At 42.7% G+C, this 20,965-nt stretch overlaps 1 protein-coding gene across 3 annotated transcripts in view; it reads right to left on the minus strand.

Annotated features, from left to right (window-relative positions):
- The window catches only part of Sms (spermine synthase), a 56,703-nt gene that overhangs the window by 25,468 nt on the left and 10,270 nt on the right, over nt 1–20,965 (minus strand). For all 3 annotated transcript variants that reach the window (XM_087193635.1, XM_087193634.1, XM_087193636.1), the window contains exon 2: nt 247–367. In XM_087193635.1, coding sequence (XP_087049761.1) covers nt 247–314 — 68 coding nt within the window. In that variant the 5' untranslated portion in view covers nt 315–367. The remainder of the gene's footprint in view (nt 1–246; nt 368–20,965) is intronic.

The following is a 20,965-nucleotide window of genomic DNA, read 5'->3' on the forward strand; positions in this document are numbered from 1 at the left end:
GATGTCCAGATCCAGTGGCCTCACAATCTCTGGGCGAAATGCCCAGCCAAGGGTATTTTGTGAAAGCTCTTTCCAGGAAATTCTAATGTACATTCATCAGCTAGGATTGAGAAGCACTGAATTCTACCACCCCTAAGAGTTGTCAAAGAATTAAAAACTACCTGGACATCACCCTCAGCCCCTACTTCGCCCCCATCTCTGCTCTTCCTTCAGCCCAGATCTGAAGAAGCCTCAAGACCACCTCACCTGCCATTTTTGTTTGTGTAGGTTGCTAGGTAGCCATGATCCTGCCAGGTATGCACCGACTCTGCCATGCCCTGCTCCTGGAAAATGGACTGCAGGCCTTTTAAAATGGTCTCACCATCAGCTGCAAGACAAGAGAGAAAAAGATAAGAAAGAAAGAAAGAGAGAGAGAGAGAGAGAAGGAAGGAAGGAAGGAAGATAGATTGATTCAGACTGAAAGCTAATGAGACATAGTTTGGTATCAGAATCTTACAAGAAAATGTGAACAAAAACTTGCCAGCATCACCCCTCCCATCATGAGCTAGAACCATTCTACTTCCTGCAAGGAAAGGCAACACAGAATGTCTGGTTACCCACTAAGAACACAAAAAGTGACCACAAAGAACTGTGCCAAGGATAAGGACAGAGAGACAGCCTAACTACAGACAGCGTAACAAAATAATCAGCTTAACCAGAAATTAAAGAAAGTCAAATAAATAAGATTCCACTTCAGGTAAATAAATCAATGAAGATACATAGTCCTAGGAAGGGGGTGGTCACTGATTGTTGACAGCTATTATAAATGATTTGAAACGTTTTCATTTTCCAGGTGTTTTACAAAACAGATGCATTGCTTATATAACTGGAAAAAAGAAATTAAACGGATACACTCAGTAACAGTTCTAAATGGTAAAACAGAACAATTCTATACAGGACCACCTGTTGAGTTATGGGTATTCCCTTCTCCCCACCCTGCCCCTCAAAGTACAGCAGTGTCCTCAAGTAAAATGTGCTAACTTCTAGGTTCACTTCATTTGAAAGCCAGGATTCTCAGAAACAACCAATGTAACAATTCTTAGAAGGCAGGCAAAATGCAATTTGTTCTGGAGTTACATCTGCAAAGAAGTCACTTCCTGGTAGCAGTCAAAGGAAGGAACAGGATGTAACAAGAGGAACTACTCTCTGCTGTGCCCCTAGCCTCGACAGGCTGGCTCCTCATGGTGCAGCCTGGAAAGCATCAAAACGAAGCATTCCTGTGACCTGAACTGAGGCACAAGAAAAAACAGGTTCATTCCTGACTGCAGTGTGATCGCAGAAAAACTGCATTAGAATTCCTGCCATAAACCCAGTGATGCCAAAACTGGAACTGGAAGTAAAGTACTTTTTTACTATGCATAGTCTAGGTTTCTGGTAGAAAAAGTCTTATCTCCAGTGATTTTTGGCACTGTATCTCGAAGACTTTTCTAGTACACAGTAAGAGTGAAGGCCATAAATGGAAGGGGAAGGGAGTTTAGAGGCCAAACTGAAGAGCAGAAATGTCTTATTCTTGCCTGTACAACTTTTTAAAATATGTGAATTTATTGTCATTTAAGATCAGCCTTGCCCCTACAATAGGTGGAATGGTGCCTCTCAAAAGGAAGTCTACTTCCTAACTTCAGAACCTGGAAACATAACTTTATTTGGAAAAAGGGTCTTTGCAGATGTAAAAAATCTCAAGATGAGAGCATCTAGATTATCCAGGTGGGCCCTAAACCCAACAACACATGTCCTCATAGGAGACAAAAGAGGACGTAGAAGCAGAAGGGCAGGTGATACGAAGTCAGAAGCAGAGACTGCAGTGATAAGGGCCACAGCTGAGGAAAGCCAGGGGCCATGAAGAACCATCAGAAGCTAGAAGAGAGACCAAGAAAGGCTTCTCTCCAGCACCCTCAAAGGTGCACGGCCCTCCCACACTTTGATCTCAGATTTCCGGCCTCCAGAACGGAGAATAAATTTCTGGGGTTTTTTTTCATTAAGTTTATTGGTACATTTTAGGTATACAATGTACCTGTACATGATATATCTTGGTTCTTTTTTCCCCATTCCCCTGCCCTCCCTTCAACCCCTCCACCCCTCCCTATTTACAAAGATTTTGTTTCTGTTTTTTCCTTTTCTCATATTTATTTTGCTACCCCTCCCACTTCCCCTTCCCTTTTAGACCTTTTCTTCCTATTTCACATTATCATTTTGATCCTTATTTACACTTTCAGTTTCTCACACCTAAGGCATCCAATTTGTAGTACTGTTACAGCAGTCCTAGCACACTAATACACCTACCAAAAACTCATTTTTTTAACTTCACTCAGCAAGAATGAGCAAAAGGAGTAGTAAAAATGACACTGAAACACTAATTTTTAATCTTTTGAACTGCCAAAGACAGGGCAATCGGGACAGCAAAACCAAAATTCATGGCAATATCTAGAATAAAACTAGACAGCAGCATGTACCCTCAAGCCTCCAAAGCAGGAGTAGGTAGAAAATAATTGGGCTGCGGCCTCAGGACCTGTGCAGTACCAGCAACTGTGTAAGAGGAAGGAGAAAGAAAGCAGAGGGAATTCAGACAGTCCTGAGATCTAGAGAAACACCTAGAAAAAGCACAAACAGGTGTTCACCCCCAGGGAAGGGGTTTCCTCCCCTCAGAAAGCAGTGCCAGGGCACAGCTGAAACCGTGGGAGAAGAGGGACCTGGGTAGGGCCAGATAGGGTGTCAGGATGGTGGAGGACAAGCTGCTTACAAGAGACAGAAGAGAAGACAATTTTAAAAATGGGCAGGTAGGGCCGGAGATTTAGCTCAGTGGTTCCACTGCCTGTCTTGCAAGCACAAGGTCCTGAGTTCGATCCCCAGAACCAAAAATAAAAATAAAAATGAGCAGGCAATTCAAATGCCAAAAAGGACAAATTGAGGCCACTTCGAGGAAAAAGCCCCACATCAGGGTCAATGCTGGCAAGAAGCCACATCAGACACGCATTGCAACATAAGCACCTATAAATAGGAGCAGTGGCCCAAGCAATCACTGAACTCTCACTCCTAGCAAAACTATGCCTTCAGGACACTCATTTGGAAGAAAATAATTGAGCTTGTTTTGTTCTTCTGAAATTGGTTTCAGGAAATTAAAAGGGAAGGCCTGAAATATACCTTCAGAACTGTAGCATTTAAGACTGAGTTCCGCCTCTCCAAAATAAAAAATTTGTTTTCAAACTTGATAAAATGAACTAGCCTTGTTCAACTCAGTTTGTGTGTGTCATCAGAGCCTGATGTGTCAGCCAACCATGCAGGTGACTGAGCTGAGCACAGAGTGGTGGGGAAAAGTACACCCAGCCCAGCAGAACCGAGCCTGAACGTGAAAGCCACTATGTAATTATGTAATCCCTCTCTGGCTAGACCACATGTTTTCTGTTTTCAAAGTGTATAAACAAATCTTCACTCCTTGTAAATGGCCTCAAGACTCAGTTCCGTTGGCACATTACAAAACAGAACACAAATCTTCCACGCTGGTAAAGAGGACTCCAGGTAGGGCCACACTGAGTGTGACTGACCAGACTGTCCAGTAGACCGGCGCCCTGGTGCAGGGAACTGAGTTGAAGAGACTCCATCCCTTGGGCCAGGGAAAGGGGACATCTTTGATCCATGCAAAGCTTTGAATCCTCAGCAAGCCAAGCATGGCTCCATCCCCTTTTTTCACTGGCACAACTAGCAGAAAGGCATCATGTGGGCTAAAGGAAACCCTCTGGCCAGGTTTCAAACTGAAAGGGTACCAAAAAATTTATTTTCTTTAATGCATTACTCATTTCCACACTATAGGCTTCTCCTCCTCCTCAGCAAAAAAATAGCCCAAGTCGGTATATACAGTATCTATGGCAGCCAGTTCTACATTCACACACATGCCCAGCATATTTGTGGGCCGCCTGGTCCCCATAGGCCTCTGAATGTACCAGCCCTGCCAGGAAGGTGTCTGCAGGGGACTATGGGACCATGCCATTTTGCTTATTGTCCACCTTCAGATTCACCTGCCTTCTGATGGGAGCCTCCTTTGTCACCCCAACTGCTCCCGGTCCTTGGGAAAGACTCTAGAAAGGGAAGCTAGAGCTGAACCAATTCCCTAGTTTCTCTTTCCTAGAATCAGGGTTTTAAAGTGAAAACTGAAAGCCAAAGTTATGTACTCCACTAGCTTAAAACAATGGCTACCTTAGTCATCTTGATCTCCGGTGCTGAATGTTTCATGGGTAAAAAATGAAAAACTCTTTCACTTGGCTGAATTCATCCTCCATAATATCTTTGCAGTTTCTAGAACATCTAGACTAGTAATTTTCAATCCTAGCTGCACATAATTATAACCATTTGGAGAGTTTTTTATAATTCCAATGTCACACTGTAGACCAATTAAATGAGAATCTGGGGGTGAATCTAGGCATCAGTACTGTTAATGGCTCCCTGGGAAATTCCAATGTGTAGCTGTGGTTGTGAACAGCTGAGCTAAACTATCCTATGCAGAAGGAAACAAGGGCTCAGAGTGTAGTTCAGTGGCAGAATACATGCTTCGCATGTGAGACTTTGGGTTCAATCCCCAGCACCCCAAAAATAAGAAAACAAAAAGCAATTCTACCATCTCCATACTAAATACACTCCAATCACCAAAGTTAATGAAAATATCCAACAAAACATCTGGTCTCATGTGTGAGGCCCTGGGGTTAATCTCCAGCACCATAAAAACAAAAACAAAACCAGAAGGTTAAAAGTCCAAACTTCACTAATTAAAGTCATAGGTAATAATTCCATGAAACTCCTCAGAAAAACTTTTGCATAAATAATTGAATATTTAAACCTTTGTGCCTGTCTAGAAGAGAAAATATAACATGACCAAACAAACTGGACTTGCTCTATTAGCATTCCTCAATACTAAGGGTGACATTGACAATATGGTACAAAGGGCTGGTCCTGTCCCTCACAGGACTTTGGTGACACCAGCCATGTCCACTAAAAGTCAGTGATGTTCCCACTTTGTTAAAAAAAATCCATACTCCAATTGCCCCAAGGTGGCAATACAATCCCTAGAGAACGTCTAGGTACTCTAAACATGGTGAAAATAAGCCCGAGAAGTATACCCAAACTTGGAAACATAAGGAAGGACAGTATCATCATCATCTTCATTTTCTCATCACTGGGACACAATATCCAACATCCACAACTTAAATGAGAGGAGGTTTATTTTGGCTCATTGTTTCATTGTATGGTTGGCTGACTTCATGGCAGAAACAGCATGGTGAAAGGGAATGGTAGAGGAAAGCTGCTCAATCCATGGCAGTCAAGAAGCAGAGAAAGAAGCCAGTGATAAGATCAGGCCTCTAGTGACCCACCTGCAACCAGGCCCCACCTTCTAACAGCAAGTCAGCTATATAGTGTCCCCATGATCCAATCACCCACCAAAAGCCCCACCTCTGAACACATGAGGCTTTGGGGGACATTCTAGATCGAAACCATAGCAATTATAAATGTCTACGAATCAGAAGACAATGTGAAAACAGGTCCAAATGTTTAAAAGACATAAATGCACTACTTTCAAATACACAGTCATCCAAACTAGGCCAGTTAAACACTGTTTGGCATAAGTTCTTAGAAAACTCGCTTCAATGGACCGGCAAGAATAATGTATTGTAACTAGGGTTATCACTCAGAGCCTTCCAAAGTGTTCTGAAACACAGAGACCTCTCTTAAGACAAAATGTGTCCTTTATCCACTGAATAAGGCAATGTCCCCTTTTCCAGACCACTGCCTGCTTTTTTTTGTTCAACAATAACAGAATGAATCAGCTGGTCCAAATTAAATATACCACCACCAAAAGGAGGGAAGGGAAGCCTGGCAGAGGGAAATAAAGAATCAAGGCCCACGTTTCCTCTCCCTGCTTCATTTTCTCCTGGAGATCCAGTTATAAGCCTCTCTTCCAGAACCTCATTCTCTGACCCTGAGCTTCCGCTCTCGATGGCTGATTCCCACATCTATATATCCAGGTGGGGCCTGCCTCCTACACTTGCTCACAGCACTGTTCCAACCACAAGTGGGAAATCACAATTGGGGTCGTGCCTTCTCTTCTCACACTTCTGGTTATACAGGATAAGCCCCGCTCACTCAAAAATCCAACATTTGAAATGTTCCAAAACCCGAAACTTAAGCACCAACATGGAAACAACAGGCAGAAAATTTCACACCTTATGTCATGTGATGGGTTGCACTCAAAACACAGGCAAACAAAAAATACTGTAGAAAATTACTGTCACACTATGTGTATAAGGTATATATGAAACACAAATGACTTCGTTTTTAAACATGGTTCCTATCCCCAAGTCTCATTATACATATGTAAATACTCTAAATCCAAAATAAAATCATAATCTGAAACACTTCTGGTCCCAAGCATTTCAGGTAAGAGAAACACTACCTAAGATTCACCAAAACAATCCTCCCACAAGCCTCTTCCTACAAATCTTCCACCACAGCCTCTCTGCTCCACCCAAACTTGTTGGTCAGGACCCTTCTCACAGACCCAACTTCCTCAACCATAAAATGGAGACACTTCCTTGCAAGATTCCATTACAGAACCCAGAACTAATGTTAAGTTCATGACATCATGCATGGTCAGGCACTGCTATTTAATTGATGACCCATAAAGTAGGCAGACCTGCATGCATAAGCAGATTAGCTTAGTGGGCTGGGGATTTAGCTCACTGGCGCAATGCCTGCCTGCCTGCCTGCCTGCCTGCCTGCCTGCCTGGCAAGCACAAGGTCCTGAGTTCCATTCCCAGTACAAAAAAAGAAGATAAGCAGATTATCTTTAGTGACCCAACATTGCTAGCCCTGGGGGTTTAGGGAGGTATGCTGACTGAAACCCAAGCACCCTGATAAAAGGCAGGAAATCTTGCATCAGACATAGTCCAGCCATATCTTCACCTTTAAGGGCTAAAATATTCCTTAACAACTGATGTCTATCAGAGGCTGCCCTAAGGAAATAAGCAATTCCCTAACATCCAGATAAAAAATGTCTCTACTTGTGACTTTTGGCATGTGGCTTTAAGCAGTTTTTTAAGAGGTTTTTAATTTCAAAAACCTCAACTAGGAAAACCCCAGCCATGGGTATGCTGGATGTTATGCGGGACACCATGTGATGTAATGTTAAGCTTAACTGTGTCAATATGATTGGTTTGGGATCCACCTGGGAGAATAGTGAAGCACACTCCTGAGTGTGTCTGGATGGATCATGGAGGTATGACTTTGAGTACTGTATCTGGTCCCTGGCCCCTCCCTCTCTGGTGCTGTTCCCCTGCTCTGCTTCCCAGACACCATGAAATAAGCCACTTTGCTCTGCCCCACCCTTCCACTATATTTGTCCCTTGGAACTAGCCAACCATGAACTGAATCCCCTGAAACCTTGAGCCAAATTAAATTAAACCTTTCCTCCCTTTAAGTTGTGGGTGACAGGTATTGTGTCTCAGCAGTGGGAAAGCGACTCACCGGCCACCCTTCACACCAAATCATCAGACTCTAATGCCAACTCGGTCTTTCCTGCTATCGCTGAAGCCTTGAAGTTTCTTCTGAAAAAGCAGGGGTTGCAATAAAAGAAACTCTGTTCCCATTTCTTTCAACTCTCTCACATTCAAATAGCACCTGGCTTCTGAAATCAGGGGATGAATTTTTATGTGGGCCAAGTGTATTTTTAATTATGAAGGCTGGAAATTCCACACCTCACCATCAAGCCCCTTCTCCATTGCCTCACCTTCTAGAACTCTCTCCTACAACTGGCAGGAGCTACTGATGCTCCAAAATGTAGTTAATCATTCCCATCACTGTGTCATCCATGCAGCGATGAGGCCCAAGACAGAAGGTCTATCTATCTCCAGCCCACCTCCTCTAGCAACTGCAGGTCACATCGTTCCACAGACTGACCCCGCTGTGCCAGATGTGCCTGTGGTATCTCCAAAGCTCCACCCCCTTACACTTAGATGCTCTATGGAGCTCCCTGCAAGAGAAAGCATAAACAAGACATCCTCTCCCCACAACCCCAGAGAAGCTAAGAGCCAGGCTTGGGCTGTACAGTTTTCCTTCACACATACAACAGCCTTCTGGTTTTTCTTAATAGAGCCGGAAACCTAAAAGAGGAAGAAAGGGAAGCAGACCCACAATCCAGTTTGATGTCATTTAGATAGCTGCTTTAAAAATCTGTTGGGGTGTACTAATCTTGATTGTGGTGGTGGTCACACAACTGAGGACACTAGTCACAACTCAGAACTGTACAGGAAAATTTATTCTTTGTAAACTATATATCAAATTAAGAAATGTGTTGATAGTTACCGACATGACTGTCCTAACCCCACTGAAAAGAATAACGAAAGAACATACCAAGCCAGGAATCAGATACCTGTAATTCCTGCTACCTGAGAAGCTAAGGCAGGTGGATCCTAAGTTCAAGCCGGAACTGGGCAACTTAGTGACAGCGTGTCTCAAAAGCCAATACCCAAAAAAAAGGCTGTGGATGTAGCTTAGTGGCAGAGCACTGGTGGTTCAGCGCTGCTTATAGATTTAAGAATTTTGAGACGGGGTTTCTCTGTTTCCCAGGCTGACCTTGAACTCCTGGGCTCAAGCAATCCTCACACCTCAGCTTCTTGAGTAGCTGAGACTAAAGGTGCTGCATTGCATCACACCCAGCTCGAAAACATCTTCTGAACTCACGCAGGACATGCTAAGTGTCATCATAAACTCAAAGAGCAACAGTCAGCAACTCCAGATTACTGAAATCAAGCGATATATAGGTATACATCCTTCATATTTCACAATAAGAAAATGTTAAATTATATTAAAATGTTGTAACTTTTTCATTTTAAAAAGAGTCTGGGGCCGGGGATTTAGCTCAGTGGTTCCAGCGCCTCTGCACAACCACAAGATCCTGAGTTCGATCCCTGGTACCAAAAAAAAAGTCTGGCCATCAGGGGACTTAGAAGCATTCAAAAGCTTAATGAATTTCCAGGGATTGAAGTGAAGGTCAAGCAGGTGGTTCTTGGGCATGCTTTATTTCAACAGCCTGGTTTCATATTCCCAAATTCAGTCTTTTTCACAACAGCTGCACAGTGATTGATTTCATCACACAAAACCCAAGCAAACACAAATGTTTATAGCAGCATGACTCATAATAGTCAAAAATGCAGAAATAACCCAAATGTCCATCAAGTTATAAATGTACAAGCACACCATGGTCTGTTCTTTAGCCATAAAAGAAGTTCTGATAGGTACTACATTCCACATGGGCAGACCTTGAAAACCTCATGCGAGGAGAGAGGAGAAAGAAGCCAGGCAGGATCAACCAGAGAATGTGTGATTTCATTTCTATGAAATGGCCAGAAAAGGCATATCCAAGGGACAGGAAGCAGATTAGTGGTTGGCAGAGGCTGGGAAGAATGAATGGGTGAGGGGAGCCAGGAGGGATGGAGATGAGGCCTAAGGGGCACGGGGTTTCTTTTTGAGGCATTGAAAATGTTCTAAAACTGACTATAGTGTTTGTCACACAACTCTGTGAATATACTGAAAACCAACAAATTGCCTAGAATGAAATAAAGGAATTGTATGGCACTGAATCATAACTCAATAGTATATCCCCTTCAAAAACAAGCTGAGCCTTCAGATTCCTACTTAGAGGTAATCAAGGCAAGACAACAAAAGTTCCAGAAGCTGGCCTTTCTCGTTGCCTCCACCACAAGGCCCTGCCAGGGAGACTCAGATGCAATGTGTTCCAGGTAAAGGGGCTGCAAGAGTGGTCGTCTACCATCCCCAGCCACCAGTGAGTAGCAAGTGCCTTAAGTGGCTATGTGCAGGCGCTGCCCAGGCACTAGACATGCAGCAAGGAAGCCAGCAGCAGGCTCCTGACAACTTTCCTGCCACTACTAAAGTGCCTGCAGCCACAGTCCCAGGCCCGTGTTTGTTTACAGCAGCAAGATGCAGTTGCAAAACGCAGAATGAGACAATGGAGAAAACAATTTGGATGGAGGGCTTGCTTTGAGGGCATGGTTTCTGATATTCATAAAGAAGAGCAACTAAACCAGGAAAAATTAACTACAGAAAGAAAGAAAAAAGAACTACTGAAGTTGAATTAAAAGCCATGCAAAACCAACACAAAAATAACACCCAAGCTCTTTTCACAGAAACGTGCATTAAAGAAAGCCAGATGGGAATGTTTATAGCGCACCAGCCACAATGACTATTTCTTCAAACTCACAACACACTAAGTTATAGCATCATAGGAATGTGTTGCTAATTGTTTCATTGCCCTGCCTTCCCATTCCCACCACAACAGAAAGCAGTTAAAGGAGCAATTCCCATGGACACACGGGGCTAGCTCTGGTCACCCATCCCAACACTTTCTGGAAAGCAGCAGAAGCCCATCACTCTCCTCTAAAATAAAACCAATCTAGGTCTTCTGTGAGCCAACCTCTTGCTAAACTGAAGTAGGCCTTATAAACATATAATTTATGACACACAATCCTAAACCTTTGTTGGTTTGGAAACAGAATACTAATCCAACATTGTATCCCTTCCTCCTTCCTACTAAGCCCATTTCTCCTGTGAGACTAGGAGAGGCTTAAAAGCAGAAAGATAAGCCCCAGGCCTTGATCCACCCTGGCTGCCTCCTCAGGCACCAGGGAGAGCTGTATGTCACCAGAGTTAGGAAGTGACCCAAACGTCCCTGTCCTCACCCTCTGACATAACCCGTGTGAGAATCTAACCATGATTTAGAAAATAAGGCCTAAGAAGGGAAGATTATGCTAAAGCCTGCCTTTCATGTGGGGGAAGGGTAAATGCCCTTATTTCTGTGGCTATGGGACACTGAACAACTAGGTCACTGGACATATCTGGGAAGGAATCACTTGAGCAACATAAATCAGCTTAAGGAACACGTTTTTCAGAGGAAAGGAAAGAGTGAACAGGCTTGGGCTGTGAAGAGAACCAAGGCAAAAAACTAGCAAAGCAGTGATCAGGCCCCACAAAGAAGCCAGGAGACAAGGCGCAGAGGGTGGGAGTCAAGTCACAAAGCAACAGGAAGGAGGGCACAACAGCATCACAAAGAGGACCAGGAGGAAGGTGTGTCAAGGGCATGGCTGCAGGGCATGGCTGCAGTGAGAGAACTGAAGACTTAAAAAAGCATCTGGACCAATCAAATGCCCAGCCCTGACCTGAGTTCTACACCAACATCCACAGTCCCCCGTAGTCCGCTATGAGGTATGGGAGAGGGTCCCCAGTCACCTCGTTCAGGGCCACATCACGGAGCAGTGGGGCAGGTTCAAGGATGGAAGTTAGGACAATAGCTGCCTTCAGCTCCATCCCAAAGTGAGGCATGATTTCCTTCTCCAAGCACAAAGTGTAGGATTGCCACATTCATTATCTGGGAAATCTACTTTCCGAGGACTTCATCGATATCATAAACATCCAGCCTTCTCCCCACTACTTAAGTAGGCAGAATCCCTTTACGAGCCAGGTCCTACCTACTGCCATTTGTGTTTCTATGAACAATTCAAGGGCTTCTGTAAGTGCCAGACTGAATCAACAATGAAACAGTGTTTGCAAGATTAAAGAGTTTGGACTTTATGAACTTTGTGACAGCAAAAATCACATATGGGAGCTGCCCCTCAGGAGGCCCCTCCACAGTCCTTGTCTGGCTTGCCCACAGCACTATCAGCAAAGTGCACACTTAAGTGGGCCCCTTCAGAACGCACCTCCAAGGAGATTACTTCCAGCCTGGGAGGTGTGAGAAGAATAAATGCCATGGGAGATTAGTGCAAAGCATACAAGTCAAAACTGCCCAAACATGGAGAGGGCCATGTGCTCTGATGAATTCCAGATGAGAAAAAGGCCATGTGGAGAGCCTGGTAATCTGTACTTCAAAATCTCCCAGTGGTTCGGAAGCAAGCAAACATCACCGGGTGTCATGTAAAGGTAGGAACAGGCAAACGTTTTCTGTAAAAAGGTCACATAGCAAAGTGTTCAGGCTTTGCAGGCCCATCAGGTCTCTGGCACAGGTTCTTCTCTGTGTGTCTGTCTGTGTCTTACAATCCTTTAAAAATGCTTAGCTGGAAGGTCAGACAAGAACCTGCCAGCTGAGCACGCTTTGGCCTAAAGGCTTCAATCTACTGATCCCTGGGTTTTTTCAAGGTCTAAATTCCTAACCAACAAGAACACTTAGCTCTGATTTTACAACCTGAATTTCCAGAAGCCATTTCTTAGAACTAAGTTAGCAACTTATTAAATGTTGAGGGTAAACAAGAAATACAGCTAATAAATAACCTATACAACTAGGACTCCTACTTCTTAGGAAGTGCATGGAAGTATCCTTGGCACCTAATGCAAATAAACTCACACTGGAGAATGAGAATATTTAAGAGCACAGTATCTAGCCAGGCATGGTGGCGCACACCTATAATCTCAACACTCAGGAGGCTGAGGCAGGAGGATCTCTGCGAGTTTGAGGCCAGCCTGAACTACATAGTGAGACCCTGTCTCAAAACAGCAAAAAAAAAAAAAAAAAGAGTACAATATCTATATTTTTATTTGTTTGTTCTTGAGATAGGATCTCTCTATGTAGTCTAGGCTGGCCTCAAACTCATGCCAATACTCCTGCTTCAGTGCTGGAGTTACAGGTATGCACCACCACACCAAAGTCTTAGATCATTTATCTATGTTTCCCCTTCAAGCATCAAAACAAAGAAAAAGAAACCTAAAGCAAGAGAAAGGAAAGTGTAACAGCAGAAATCAATCAAATTGAAAATACAAAAATTATAGGAAAAAAGCAATGAATCAAAAAACTGTCTCTTGAAAAGCTTAGTAAAATGATGAATGACCAAGAAAAAAGAGAAGGCACAGATTGCCAACACTAGGAAAAACAGATCTAACAGGCACCAAAAGGATAATAATGGGAACACTACCAACAACTCTACACAAATCTGACAACTTGCAAATGAAATAGGCCAATTCCTCTAAAAACACAAACTGTCCCAATCACCCCATGCGAAATAGGTGGCTACTGAAACCATGCCAGCTCTTCACAAACTGCTCCAGAAAACAGCACTATCCTAATACCAAAACCAAAGACAAGACAAAAAAGGAAAACTACAGTTTAATATTCCTCATGAATATAGCCACAAAACCTTTAACAAATCCTTAGCAAATATAATTCAGCAACATAGGAAAAATAATTCCATACCATGAGCAAGTAGGACTGATTCCAGGTGAGCAAAGCTGGTTCAATATTCAAAAAATAAATCAGTCGAATCTATTATATTAACAGGCTACTGTAACAGGCTACTATATTAACAGGCTAAAGAAGAAAAACCACATGATCATCTTAATTAAAACAAAAAATATTTACCAAAAGTGAACACCATTCAAGATAAAAAGAAAAACAGAACAGAGGGACTTCCTCAACTTGATAAAGGGCATCCACAAAAACACCTACAGCTAATAAAATACTATTCAATGGTAAAAGATGAATGATTTCCCCCTAAGGTGGGTTACAAGGCAAGTATGTCTGCTCTCATGGCTGCTATGCAAGAGTAATGAAAATACAGCCAACTCAGTAAAGCACAGTGGTTAAGAACCTGCCTAAAGTCACACAAGAAGTGATGGAGCCAAGATTTAAACTCAAGCAGCTACGCTCCAAAACCCAGCAGTTTTATTTATTTTGTGGGGTGTTTTTTTGTTTTTGAGACAAAGTCTCGTTACGTATTCCAGGCTGGCCTTGAACTCACTACCACATGTAGCCGAGGCCGGCTTTGAACTTGCAACCACATGTAGTCCAGGCTGGCTTTGAACTCAGAGAAATTCTCCTGCCTCAGCCTCCTGAGTGCTGCTATTACACACATGCACCACCATGGCCAGCAACCCAGTGATTTTATTCAAAATATTGTGCTGCCTTCCTTAGCTATATACGCTATAAGAATAAGCCATCTGTACACATCAAAGCAGTTATGTACTTATAACATGATTATAGATGGGTTTCCCTTTGATACTGTCCTATCCCATGTACATGGTCCAAAATGAGTAAACAGGTTTTAAAACAATAGAAAATTACTGTATGTGAAAAATGTACAAATCACTACTTGGACAGTTTCTGTAACTTCTTCAAGTAAAGCCAGATTCTTTTTTCAAAAAAAAAAATCATCAAAGGAACTCCACTAACATTCACAAAATGCTTTTAAAAGATTCCTATCATATTCTTGAACTTCACATCAAAGGGAGCTGAGGGTAAGCTCTTTCCTCTAACACCTAGGCCACCTTCTTCAAACTAGAGAAACCCTACTCGGGAGCATCAAACATTTGCACAGAAAGGCCCATGACCTTCTTTCTCAAAATCCCAGGAATGAGCCACTTAGCTTCAGCATTAAACTGCCTGAAGAGTCCATGTAAATCTCATTTATAAAACCTTTGTCACTGCTTCCCAAAGCACAATCTGAGGCACCAGTCCTCCTAAGAAAAAGGGTTCTTTGTGGAACCCAATTTGAGAAAGATTATATGGATCTCTATGCTCTAAGGCTGGCCATGGGCATGTCACAGTCTTCTTTACCACTGTGATCTGAAGACCTTCTGCAAGAGAAAATTCTGTATTAATATAATAGTATCCTCAAAATTGCTTAGAAGTCTCCCTGAAGAAATTTCATTCTAGGGGAAAAGGTAGTCATATAATGCAAACACCTAAGTGATACCTTCAAAATCAAAGTATCCTTTAAAAATCCTCTTTAACAACTTAGGAAGGCCCTTTCAATAACATAGACCAGTCTTCAGATCACAGGCCAACCCATTAATTTCTACCTGTCCTCTTGCCAGCAGAACTTTCCAAGTCTTTCAATAAGTTACATTCACACCTCTTTATAACTGAGCATCTATCCACTGGCACAATTTCAAAGCACTTGGTCCTAAGTACTGCAATTAGTGCTAAGTATTTTATGTATCATTTGACATTCTTCCAAACATTTTATTGGCCATTCCAACCCAACAGCATAGTGTGTGGGATTCTGGTATCATCAGCGCCTTCGTGGAGAGGGGAGGAATTCAGGTGCCTATTAAACTACCCAGAGTCAAGTCCACTCAGGAACCTAAAACATGCTACTGGTTCTTCTCAGCTCCTTTTCAGTTTGGGGCTTAGCACCTAACTGCCATCTGATCACAAGCAGTGCCACTTCCTCCGTGGACACTATCCACGTGGACAGATGACAGTATCCATTTAATGAAATCCAGGCCCACCACACCTTAGGGGCTCAAAGTTGTCTCTCCTGGGGTCTGGACAAGTGCCTAGTTGTAAGGGTTTAAAAGGGCACTGATGCATGGTTTATATACTTGGTTTGCAGATTCAATTGAGGAGGTTTCCCAACTTTTTTCAAAAGAACTGAGCCTGTAATTAAACTACCATGAAATGGTTGTTGGAGCCACAGTACACACTCAGCAGGCTTGGGTTACAATTGCAGTGAAATGGTGGATTAAAACAGCTGGAATCACATTGACTCGATAAAGTCAACTCAGTAATAGCTTTATTGAACATGTTTTTAAACAGACACCAAACCACAATGCAGTAATTTCTTTTCTTTTCTTTTTTAAAGACCAGGTCTTGCTATGTTGCCCAGGCTGGCCTTCAATTCATGATTCTCCTGCCTCAGCCTCCTAAGTGGCTGGGGTTATAAGGGTATGCCACTATACCAATAATTTTATAACTAATGCTTATCTGCAAATGGTTAGTACAACCTCGGTGGTCATAGTTCAAATTATAAAGCCCATCAATTCCAAATCTCTTAGATATCCGATTCAAAAACAAAAGCTTTAACTTTTCAAAGACTACAGCACTTCAGTCTTTGTCTCCTAGGAAGGCAGTTAAGGTTTGGGACTGCCAATCCAATATAGCCATCTTAACTAGATACAGAGGGGATGGATGAGAAGTCCAAATTGGTAACTCCTACACCGCAAAAATCAAAACCAACTTTCTCTCAAAAAAAACACAAGACAAATTGTCTACCGGTTATTCGATCAGAAACCATTCTCCTTAATGGCTTAGGCAGGGCTTCAGATTACTTGAAAAAAGCACTTCTCCCCATTAGGTGCTGCCAGTGCCTTGCTCATGGAGTCAATTTCTTCAACAGCCATATACTTCCCTAAGCATCTGAAACGAGAGAACTACCTAATGAGAACTACAGGCTGCTTGACAGAAAGGACAAACTAATTCTCATTTTCCTTAAACCCATTTCCTTAAACTCTAGCAGTTTAAAGAAAAGAGTGTGTATAACGTAGGCACTACTCTCTAAGTAGAATCATTATGGTTTACACAATTTTTTAAGGGTAAGCCCACAAAACAAATTCCCAGCGCCGGGAGATTATTCAGCCTGGAGTCATCTGGAGCACGATCAGTGCAATTAGGGATCTTTTGCAGAGTTGCAGAAAGGGAGCTTAATAAAGGAAAAGCTCACAACAAAGCAAAAGGGCATGCCAGAGGAAGGCAGACTCAACCAGGGACCTCCCCCAAGCAGTCCATAAAACGCTCTCAAACACAATTAATGTACAAGAGGAGACCAGCGCAAACAAAGCACACAGAAGTCTCCCCGCAAAGCTATTCAATTCTGAGTCCAGGTGCCTCCTGGCCCCTGGAAACACTGAGACTCGGCACATGTCAGGGGACGAGGAAGACTGTGTAGAAAGGGATCTTCTATGTGGTGATGCACAGTTTAGACTATCTGTGGGCTAATGGAGACCCACAGGAGGGCTGCAAGGCGAGAAAAGTGACACGGATCGAGACTTTCCCCAAATGGTAAGGCTGTGGCCAAGAAATGAGCCAGGAAACAGATGAGCAATGAATTTGAGAGCTTTCAGAAGGTAGAAACAACAGGACTTAATGACAGGACTGACTGGTGGTTGGGATGAGGTAGGTGTGCCAAAGATTTCTGCCGCAAGTTTTTGTTTTTAATGAGGAATCTAATAGAGTGGTTCTCATGCTTTAATCACATCAGAATTACACGGAGGAAGATGATTAAAAACGCAAATTCCAGTAACCCACTCCCTCAAGACAATGATTCATTCAATCTAGAGCTGGACCCAAGTTTGCCTTCCCTACTCCCAGTCATCAGCCCCCCAAGGCTCCACTGTTAAACCCGCCCATTGGCCCTTGAACTTGGCGTTTATGGCAATGGGGGATAAAGTGTAATCAAAAAGGGGATAATGCAAATGCTGATGGAGTAAGGAGGGGAAAGTTTTCTACCCCTAAACAAGAAAAAACCTAACTGCAATCAAAACTGGGTTGTTTAGGTTTTATACAGTTAGTTACTTAAAACACACAAAGGTATGCTTCCACCAGTGAGTACCTCACCAAGTACAAAGGAGAATGGGAGTTTGTTGCATGGGCCAAGTGTTCAAAAAACCAGGGAGGAAGGGTAGGAAGTTCTGGTCCAGTCCTGGGCTCCTAAAATGCTGGAGGAAGACAGGGCCCATTCTTCTTCCCTAACGATTTATGTGTGTAATAGAGACTTCCAGAAAGAACCCAGGAAATTTTACTGACCATCTGTCATCCAGAATACTGAATTACCTCATTAGAACTTAAACCAGAGCTACTTTGTCCAGGCACTAGGGCCATTTGGGGCTGTCGATGCTGGGGAAAAGGCACTGTCCTAGGCACGGGTTAAGACGTTTAGCAGGGCTGGGGATTTAGCTCAGTGGTTCCGCCGCCTGCCTCGCAAGCGCAAGGTCCAGAGTTCAATCCCCAGCACCAAAAAAAAAAAAAATGTTTAGCAGGATTCTTGGCCTGTACCTACTTGAAGCCAGTAGTACCTCCCCAGGTGTGACAATCAAAAATGTTTCCAAAGCATAAATAATTAAAAAGCAAAATAAAAATAGATAATAGGAAACAGAGATCTTTTGCAAATGGGAAGGGGACCAAGAGACAGAGTGGGGAGGAAGGGGAGAGGAAGGGAAGTAAAAGGAACTCCCCACGAGGAATGTACCAACTCCCCATGATGAACACAATGATTATGTACTGCAAACAGGCACTAATAAGAACAAAAATCTGAAAAAAAGAGAAGTATCTTTAGAAATTGCCAAACGCCCTCTACAGGGTAGGAGAGAAAGTAGTAAAACATCCCTCTGAGAATTACTGCCTTAAAGAGGCTCTACAGTTGTGGAAGCAGCAAAGGCCCTGTCAAATAAATATGGCCTTGAATTCCAGCTACACCACTTAAAGGTTGAAAAACGTCAATAGCTCCATTTATCTTTTTTTTTTTTCTTCTGGTAATAAAATTCTAGGCTCGCACTGAGGTACACCCCTAAACCCTTTAAAAAAAATTTTGGAGACAAGGTCTTACTAAGTCACCACATTGCCTAAGCTGAACACAAATTTGTGATCCTCTGGCCTCAGGCTTCCAGAGTGCTGGGGTCATGGAGATTACAAGCAAGCTTCATTTATCTTTAAAATGGGGACAACAAAACCTACCACAGAGTTGTTATGAGGATTATCTGAAATCCTACCACTGAGTACCCTTGAGGGTAATGTTTAGCCCCAGAGGCAATTATGAAGTAGAAGTTACTCCCAGGAAGAGGAAGAGGAACTTAAAATACTCAGAACAGGCAGTCGGTTCTTTCCATCGGGCATGAGGTCTAAACTTGGGGGGCAGGGGTCCAAGGATTTCCAAGGGGCCAGGAATCTGTGAACTTGAGTGGGAAAATATACACCATTATTTTCACTCATTGAGATTTAGCATTTTCTCAACTTATGCTTCAGTACCGAAATCCACATATTATCAACTACTCCCAACCATTACCAGCAATGAAATCACAGATGTTTCCTATCACATACATTACACCTGAAACACTGATTTTGATCAGTTCTACCTTGAAATTATAAGTTATTAGCCCTGCTACTACATCTTGTTATAGAATGTGTTAATAAGGCAGTACATATTACTATGCCATACATTTGGGGGTTTTGCACTTTGAAAATTGTATTTTAAGTAACCTGAGAAAGCAATTAATAGGCTTCCCTGATGAGGGTCCCAGGAATGGCACAAAAGAACCCCTACACCAAACCTTTTCTGCTAAATCCTTATTTCCCAAGCAGCCGTCTGTTCTTAATTTATCAAAAAAGATTTCTGTAATGAAATTAATTTGTGAACATGAGCAATATAAGTCACTTAGCTTCCCTATACAAATCATAATAAATGGCCCAAAGGACAGCCCAAATAGTTGCAAACATGTTTCCAAACTCAGGACCCATCCTCATAATTCTAGAAAGGAAATGTGTGCCTGCTCCCCTGATGAATGTGAACCAACAGTCCACTTTCACTAAAACATAAATGTGGTCCATTTAATCAGCATTTACCAACCACCTACCATGTAATGGAGCTGTCTGTGTCCAGGAAACAGATCTCGACATCTGTCTCCAAAGATACGCCCAGCCCAGGGGAAGACACTGATACAGAAAGCAGAACTGCCAGACCTTTCCAGAGCAGACTGGCCAGCTACAGGCAGACATTGTCTGCTCCACAAGAGCAGAGAGGCAGTGACACTGCATTCACCTCTGCATATCCAGCACCTTGCCTGGCCTCTAGTACCAGGAACAAGCATAGATCTGCCACCAGCCCGGAGATATCTAAACTATAGAAACATGGGCCATGTTTCTTCTTGTTAGCCTCAGACTGAAAAATCTCACAATATTTTCTGGGCTCAAGAGTCCTCAGAATCTAATACTTCACCTATAAGATGACCAAAGATGAGATTTTTCTAGCAAAAAAAAAAAAATAATAATATTGTGGGTTATCTCATCAGCCAGAACACTAAACAGCATCACCAGGCCCAACCTACTATTGTTCTTGGTGTCCTGCTGGCTGTGAATACCAGCAGGCTTGCACTGCTAACTGAGCTATATGGAATCGCAGCAGTAACATAACTAAGTGGTTCAAGTTTACTGTAATTCCACTAAAATCACATCATGGAACTGCAGCATTAGGAAGGATTACTGACAAATGGGAAAAAAACATGAATCCAGACATTTGACTCACTCTTGAGTCACATCCAATACTCACATGCCAAGAGTAAAGCCTTTTGACTCATTATCATCAATTAAAATAAATGTTTTTGAAGACCTCACACGTGGATTTCTCACTAAGCACCCCTTATTGAAGGAGAAAAGAATTTAGGAAAATCCTAGACTAGTCAGATACCCTTATTTTCTAAATGTGGATTCAAATGAAGTGACATGCTTCACTCCAAATGAAGTGACAGGTATGGAAATATAGTGAGAATCAGAACACTTTTGTAATGAATCAAGGTCTGACACAGAGGCACACATACACACATCCTACCATGCAATGCTACTTTTTTCTACATCAAAGCTTTCTTATCTAGGGCCGAGGATTTAGCTCAGTGGCCCTGCACCTGCCTTGCAAGCACAAGGTCCTGAGTTCCATCTCCAGTACCAAGGAAAAAAGAAAAAAAGCTTTCTTATCTTGACTAAAACTGGGAATTAAAATATTAACAGCTAGTGTTTGATGGGTCCCTCTAAAGGTCCTTCTATACTGTTTTACACGTGTGCATACACACCGCTTTATCCTCAATCTTTTGTAATTCACTTTCTTTGCATAACTACATGTAGATGTCACATTCACACAATCAACCTTCCAAGGGGCCAGGAGATCTGATTCAGGAGTCTGAATTGGGATTCCTCCCTTCCAAACTGCATGTTCATGGTTTTGTCTGCCTTTCTCACCAGTGTCAACTCAAAGCAGGGAGACTTCTCGTTTTCTTTGCAGTTAAGAGAAGGGTTTTCCCCACTTGCACAATGACTGGACAGAAGCAGCCCACTGTGAGCCATCGTTTCAGGCGACACATCAAAGCGTTATTAAGGCTCTGGCAAGAACAGAGGAAAGTG

Source organism: Heterocephalus glaber, unplaced genomic scaffold, assembly GCF_053883595.1.
Source record: "Heterocephalus glaber isolate CG9 unplaced genomic scaffold, H.glaber_assembly_v1.0 deba00001594, whole genome shotgun sequence".
Taxonomy (NCBI): domain Eukaryota; kingdom Metazoa; phylum Chordata; class Mammalia; order Rodentia; family Bathyergidae; genus Heterocephalus; species Heterocephalus glaber.